This window comes from Tupaia chinensis, unplaced genomic scaffold (genome assembly GCF_000334495.1).
Source record: "Tupaia chinensis unplaced genomic scaffold, TupChi_1.0 Scaffold144346_1, whole genome shotgun sequence".
NCBI classification, from domain to species: domain Eukaryota; kingdom Metazoa; phylum Chordata; class Mammalia; order Scandentia; family Tupaiidae; genus Tupaia; species Tupaia belangeri.
In genome coordinates, this window is record NW_006204205.1 from 3202812 (window position 1) to 3210360 (window position 7549).

General features: G+C 52.9%; 1 protein-coding gene across 1 annotated transcript in view; it reads left to right on the top strand.

Moving 5' to 3' along the window:
- Positions 1–7549, top strand: part of FSTL4 (follistatin like 4) — a 288892-nt gene that overhangs the window by 240017 nt on the left and 41326 nt on the right. The window contains exon 9 of the mRNA XM_006166916.2: positions 6272–6392. Coding sequence (XP_006166978.1) covers positions 6272–6392 — 121 coding nt within the window. The remainder of the gene's footprint in view (positions 1–6271; positions 6393–7549) is intronic.

The following is a 7549-nucleotide window of genomic DNA, read 5'->3' on the forward strand; positions in this document are numbered from 1 at the left end:
CTGCTGAGCATGCCGGGCTGACTGGCCAAAGAGCCAAATCCACATTCAGAGACTCAGGCCTGCACCTCATCAAGGGCACCCCATTAGCTGCCGCCCATAACACACACACTCCGGAGTCCTGTCCAGTCAAGAGGTACCTGCCCTCTGGCCTTTGAGGATGGACAAGCTGAGGCTCAGAGCTGTCTCTGAAGCAAGCCTTCTGTTGCCGGTGCCTGGACAGCGGAGTGCACCCAGATGCTCAGATGCGCCTGTAGGTGTGGGATTTCAGCATCCACCCAACGTGGTCAGAACGTCTGGTCTGAGTTTTAGAACCAACAATGAAACTAAAGAGAATGAAATGAAACGAGTGACACAAGACCACCTCACTCCTGATATCGGCAGCCTCACAAGTTCTCCAAGTCACCCTCGGTCTCCATAGTTTTGGGGAAGGACTCACAGAGTTCATTGAGAACTGGGATACAGTTACCGCCCACCACAGGTACATTACAAAATCAGCCCAGGGAAGAGGCTCTTAGGACAGAGTCCAGGAGCGTCCCCAATGGGAAGTTTCCATTGTCCCCTCCCAGCGGGGTTGGAGATGTTACTCTCCCAGCATCCACGTGTGTCAGCATATGACATCACGTGCAGGGCTGCCAACGGGGAGGCTTACTCTGATCTCGGTGTCCGGTGTGTGCTGGGACTCCTGCCTAGGAGGTAGGACGTTCTCGACACCTCGAGATCACCTCCCAGTAGCCAAGGGCAAACCTAGACCTCTCTGGGTAACATTGACTCTTCTGTATTCTTCGTTCAGGGCCGAGAGGGGGCACATTGGCTAACATACCTTCCTTCATGCAGCAGATGTTAACTGAGCTCCAGTTACTCAGCAGAAATCGTGCCATGCCCCGGGTGCATTACGTAATGCTCAGGAAGAGCTGGTGCCTTCCTCTGGCTGCATTAGGAAGGACTGACAGCCTAGACCAGCAGATGCCCAAGTCAGCCAATGACAAACCCGCCCTGATGTCCTGGAGAACCCAGGAGCTCTCCCACAGTGACTTCTGTCACACCGCTGACTCCTGTCCTCGGGGTGAGCCTGGAATGAACAGGAAGACGACTCTGGGCTGCTCTTGCTGACTGTGGCTGTCTGCAGCAGCCCTCCCGGGGAGCCATCAACCACCTGGGGATTGCCCAGGTAGCAGAGACTCCTTCCTTTAAGAGGACTCTGAGCAAGAAGACTGGCTCTTCAGGCATTTTTAGAGTTGCACGTCTGTCCTCAGAGGTGCTGGCAGGGAGTGAGCACAGGAACCCCAGTGTCCGTCGGATGGTCAACTGTAGAGAGCCAGTGAGTCGGTCTGTGGGCACCCGTGTGCGCACGCTCACGTTCACTGCATGTGTCCACATGGATGTTAGCCTGTGCTAGCTGATGCACACATTTGATCCTGGCTGAGTCTGGGTTAGGGACATGCGTGCTCATGTGAGTGCAGGCGTCCCTGAGGACTGGCCTTCACCAAATCTCAGGGCTTGGGTCTGTGTTCAGCTGTTTGTGCAGATGAAATACTGGGTTCTGCCACTCTAGGGGTCAGCGTCAAACAGCGCTGAGGGAGAAATGCCTCTTCACTTCCTCCTCAAAGACAGCCGGGGGCATCCCTGAAAGGGCAGAGTTGGAAAGGCTCTGAATAAGCCTTCCGAAGCTGAGTTTAACTTGTAATGGTGACAGTATCGTTAGCCTAAACTCTAATATTACTCTGGGGCCCTTGTCACTAAATATTCAGCATTAATGGCTTGTTTCCATATTATTTATATCTGACTCTCATGTATCACTATGACAACATTCCCCGTCTCATCCCTGCTTAACTTTTATTTAATACTTAATCTCATTTAATTACTTTCTTTATCAAGAAAAAGATACTTACGAAATAGCTTTTTTAAAACACAAAAGTCATATCTTTAAGTAAAATTGTTTCCCAAAAATGATGTGCATCAATACAAAGAATGGTCTAATCTGGCATCTGTTTATTTCTGCAAGAAACCTTGATTTTGCTAATACGTTTCTATGCATCAGAGAAAAAAAAAAAAAACAACGCCATCCATAAAAAGACAATTACAGAGATGCAATCAGGCATTGATAGCAGTATTCAGACACATCTCAAAGAACATTCAGGAGAGGAAGGATTGCAGGTTTAGTTTTATGTAACTTCTTATAAATCAATTTTTAAGGTAATTTTCTCACATCCAATGAGATAGATTTGATTTCTGTAGCTACTATTCATATCCAGAAAACAATATGCACTTTGTTCTATAATTATGTGATGCCTATTGTTTTAGCTAGAGACATTATTTTATTTATTACAGAGTCAGGTTCTCCCCAGAGCCTAAACCCCAGGCTGCTAATGCATTAGGGGCTTACAGAAGAGCTATTGTATGTGCAGTACCCCCATGTCCTCGAAGGGCTGACACGCACCCCTCAGCACCTGAGTGATTACTCAAGAGTTACGTCTCTGCTGCCAGGGAACAGGAGCGAGGACTTGGTAAGCCAGAGATGGCAGATGGAGAGGCTAAGCGATGTTGGAGGCACACTGAAGCCGTCAGCCAAGTCAGGGGTTCTGTGCCTGGGCTTTCTCACCTCTGCCTGCTGCTCTGGGTTGGGCATTCTCAGGGTTGACCCCAGTGCGCACTGGCCTGAGGAATGCCCACGAGCCATGAGGCCCTCTATGCACTGGGGAAACAGGGAACAAGACTTGAGGCCAGCCCTCTCTGCCCCACTGACCAGCCCCCTCATTTTCCCTTCATGTGACTGGGCAGCTCTGGGATACATGGGAAGGCAGGAGGTTGGCACCTTCATTGTCAAACCCAAAGAATCGGAACTGATACCATCCCTGCAGGAAGCCCAGCTCAGTGACTTGTACAGTCCATTCAACGAGTGTTTACTGAGGACCTACTATGTGCTGGACACTGCATTGCTCTGAGGGACACAGCCTTTCCCCATGGAACTCACATACTGGTGGGGAAGACAGGCAACTACCAAGGGAAACTCAGGACCAGCATGCTACATGGCCGTGAGTCCCATGATGCTGGGGCACAGGTTTCAGGTGGGCAACAGACCACCCTTGAAGACAGCCAGCCTTTGGAGAGGAGACTTGAAGACAGCCAGCCTTTGGAGAGGAGAGGCCAGCCGTGGGACAGGCCGAGCATGTTCCAGACCCGAGAACAGAGTGGAAGGAAATGGCCCCAGTGAGGGATCTGAGGGAGGGGTGTGGCTTGGCTGCTGGAGAAGGTTGGGGGAGACTACTGGGGCCGAAGCAGAGGCCTCCGCCATCCCCCAGACAAGACAACCAAGGCTAGGCCTGGGGTGGCAGCAACAGAGGTGACGAGAGAATACCAGATCGGAGTGTACGTGAGAAGGCCCTTCACGGTCTCACCCACAGGGACTTGGTTTTGTTTTGTGTTATGGCTTCGGGTCTGGGGGGCTTTCTCTGAGGATTAAACGATACCATGTATGTCAGTTGCCCAGCACAGAGTGACCTGCTGAAAGCTGTGCGCTGGTGTTAACGGTGTCACTCTGTGGGAACTTCAGCCCTAGGGCGGCCCTCGGAGCTCAGGGCACATCTCAGCCTGAGGAATGCCATGGGCCCTGTCACTGAGAGACCCTTCGAGGCAGGGGAAAGAGCAGGGGCCACCAGCACACAAGACTGGCTTCAGGGTTCGCCCATGAGGAAGGGCTGTGGGTGTGAAGGCCAGGAAGGCAGATTGGCAGGAAAATGCCACCAGACTCCCTGTGAGCAGCCCTGGTTTTGCCCTTCAGGGATGGAGTCTGCCCTGAGGAGTCCCAAGGCCCCCCACACCCCTTTTCCTAAGGTGGGGCTGCACCTAGCTTCTAGCCCTCTTTCAAGATGACACCCCACCACTGAGATTCCAACAAAACACATTTTCCTCGAGACTCAAGTTTTGACACAGGAAACAGCTTCGACTAGAAATACGCCGACCCCAGAATTGACTAGCCACTAACTTTCCCGAAGCAACTCAGGCACAAGCTCTTTCTGGCCCTGTTGTGACACAGGACGAGTCTGCTACCTGGTGTTTTATTTTTATTACCAACGTTTCCCCAGAATGGGAGGAATGGGGCTCTTTACAGCAGAGCCATGTTTCCCGACCGGCATGGAGAGTTCCAGCCGCACTCTGCAGTTGTTGCTCCTTTGGGAGCTCGGCCGGGCATTTTCCTGAAAGCAGCTGCACGTGTTCACCATCCACTTCCCGCCTTCGCCCTCCCCGACGCCTCGCTCCAGACCTCACCCCCTCACTGGGCTAGCCAGAAAGCATCTTTTAAGGAACTCATGATGGCTGTGGTGGGGCCTTTGGAGTATGAGCAAAGGCCGGGGGGTGGGGGGGGTCATCAACATTTCAGGGGGCAGGAGCATGAGACCAACCAGTGGCCCAGACAGCTTTTCTCTGCTGCCCTGAGACCATCCTTGTGCCACCAGAGCGTCGCTGTGGACAAAGGAAGCTCAGTAAGGACAGGCAGGGGCAGGAGGGATGGTTTGGTGTTGGCTCTGAGAGAGCAGGAGGAGTTTTGCATTTTCTGTTAATAATGAACAGAAAAATAACATCCCCCACCCTATGTGTGTCATGCATCCCCCTTTAGAAAATAGATTCTCAGGGCTGGCAGGTGGCATGGTGATTAAGGCGCTGGACTCCCACATGGTCGACTCCACCATGGTTCGAGTCCCACACCTGGAGGCTTGCTTTCCTACTTTCCCTTTCCCTTTCCCTCTCTCTCTGGTCAAATTGAACAAATAATAATAATGATAATAAGTGAAATAAAATAATTCTTTAAAAAAAGAGAGAGATTTTTACACATTCTCCCATGAGATCGCTCAACACCTCCGCAGGCAGACAGAGCATATATATTGTCCCTAAGTTACAGGTGGGTTAGCCAGTGCCCAGAGGGCCTAGGGGACTTTTGGTCAAGAGCAGAACTCAGCTAAGCCCCAGCTCAGGGCTCCCAGGTGACCCCTTCCTCACCAGGAAGGCATGGCCATCTCTGACCCTTCAGCTTCGAGCCCCACACCCTGGGAGATGCTTGGTAGCTAAGGTAAACCTGCTGAGGGAGCCTGTGGAATGCTGGGTAGTTCCACCGCATGTCTGCGTGGGCCTGGGAGGGGCCGGCTGTGCACAGCTCTGCAGGAGCGAGCCCAGCCGACTGAGGAGTGCTCTGTGCTAGTGCCTCTCCTGCCCACCCTCCCACGTGCACTGGTCCTATAGCGCCCTGCACTGAGGCTGCAGAGGTCACGGTGCCAAGGCTCACTGGGCCATGGGCCATTTCTGATGGGACCCCTGGCTGTCAGCCCTTCCTGGCTTTTTTTTTTTTCTCAAGATTTTTGCCATAGGGCACATGTGCTCTCAGGGGAGAAACTGAAGAGGGAATGTAAGAAATCACACCCTGGGACCAGCGGATGGCATGGTGGTTATGTTGTTGGACCTCCACATGGCTGACTATGGTTCGAGTCCTGGACCCAGTGCTTGAAACTAACATCAAGCACATGTGCGTGCATGCCCAAGATCCCAAGAAGATAATGGAGGATAAGGGATTGCAGCATAGCCATCCCCTTTGGGGGTGTGTGTATGTGTGTGTGATTTCTCACTTTCTCTCTCTCTCTCTCTCTCTCTCTCTCTCTCTCTCTCTCTGTCTCACTAGAAAAATTTCTCTTAAAAAAAAAAAACTGCCCCCCTCCCAAATAGGGATGACCACACCACACACATATGCACCAGTCATGGTTTTCAAGAAACCTGGTCCAGGGCTCGAACTGCATCAGCCATGTGAGACCCAGCACCTTAACCACGATGCATCTGCTGGGCCTCCTGCTCTCTTTTAGGTCCCCACCCTTGTGTTTTGTTTGTTTTTCCCTTTTCCTCATAGTTGTAGTTCCTTTCCCTGGATTACCCAGCTCTCTACAAACTGCCTGATATCATTTTGACATCAAGGTAGAATTTAAATCATGGGTAGGTGAACTCTTGCCCCTGGGCCAAATCCAGCCCGCTACCTTCAAATAAAATTTCATAGGGTTGGGGTGAGCAGAGAATGACACAGCAATGAAGTAACCACTCTATGAGACATTCCCATGTGGGAAGGTTCTGCTGCCCAGCCACCTCAGCCCTGCAGGAAGCGCTACGGAGTGAGGCTGAGGACAGGAACTCCCGCAGCGCAGGCTTTCTGTCTTCCTGGACGACAGAGACCCCGATGAGCCTCCCGAACCTGCTCCGTAAACAGGCCATTCTCTGTGTTCTCTGCCCCTTGCAGGACTTCGGAGAAGACGACTCCCTGTACATCACCAAGGTGACCACCGTCCACATGGGCAACTACACCTGCCACGCCTCGGGCCACGAGGAGCTGTTCCAGACCCACGTCCTGCAGGTGAATGGTTAGTAAATGGCTCCGTGCATGTTGTCCCCTCAGTGTTCCCAAAGTGCTGCTCAGAGCAACCCTTTCCCCTCCTGTACTCTGCCACCTTAAAGAAATGGCTCACCCCAAATGTCCTGTCCGTCTCATAAGGAAAGGGGAATGGTGTGGAAAAGGCAGCCTTTGCTTCACCCAAAGCCACCTCAGGTGAACCAAGTTCAAGAGCCAAGAAGGGTGAGTCATTCAGGCAAGCCACGCCCATTGGCTAAGGCTCCAGCAGGCCACCGAGGGTGGAGTGTCCCCATAGGCAGAAGGGCACAGTGAGTTGCCCTGGTCTCTGCACCCCGCCAGCAAACGCTGCCTCAAACCTCCTCCCCACCAGGTGGCATGGAATGAACCACTTGCTCAGTGGGGCAGTGTCATTTCCTCCACAAGGGCTGTCCCCTCCCCTCCCAGGTGGCTCCGTGAGCCTCATCTTGGGCTAAGCCAGAAAGTGAGCAGTGGAAGGTTTTGATTCTCAGACCCCTGTGTTGCCAGCACTGCCAGAAACCGGGAAGGCTTGAACCCCACCTGAAACCACCCCGACCTCAACATCCTGTGCTTCCCACACACCTGCTCTGACCAGTCCCCGCGCTGGACCCGTCACCTGGCCCCTCCCAGCCGTGTACTTTAACCCACGTCATGGGTGAGCTTCTAAGTACAACCATGGGCCTGGTCACACAACTCGTAGGTGTCATTCTGAACACGGAGTCCATGCCCTGCCCTCCACCTCACACTGCCAGCCCCTTACCTGGCCACCCCAGCCATCCAAACAGACATTTCGTAGCCAATCAGCTCCTCGGTGAGATCAGCCTTGTCCGGCAGGCCCCTGGGCGTCACTGCCATCACCACGCAGGCCTGAGAGGGTATTCGTGCAGCGGGGCTAGTCAGCCCCAGGCCCTCCCACCAGCCAGTATCCAGAACCTCTGCTCTGAAATGCCGGGGACCAGACTCGGCGTGGGTGGGTTATCTCGACGGAGGCAGCGAAGGTGAACAGAAGACAGAGGCCTCGATGCTTTCTCATGCACGTCCTATGCCGGACACCCCTCAAAGATTGCTCTCTGAGGAGTGACAACTGCTAGGAATCATCGTGCCTTTTTATTGAAAATGTGATACATGCAAGTAAATGGGTGAGGGGCA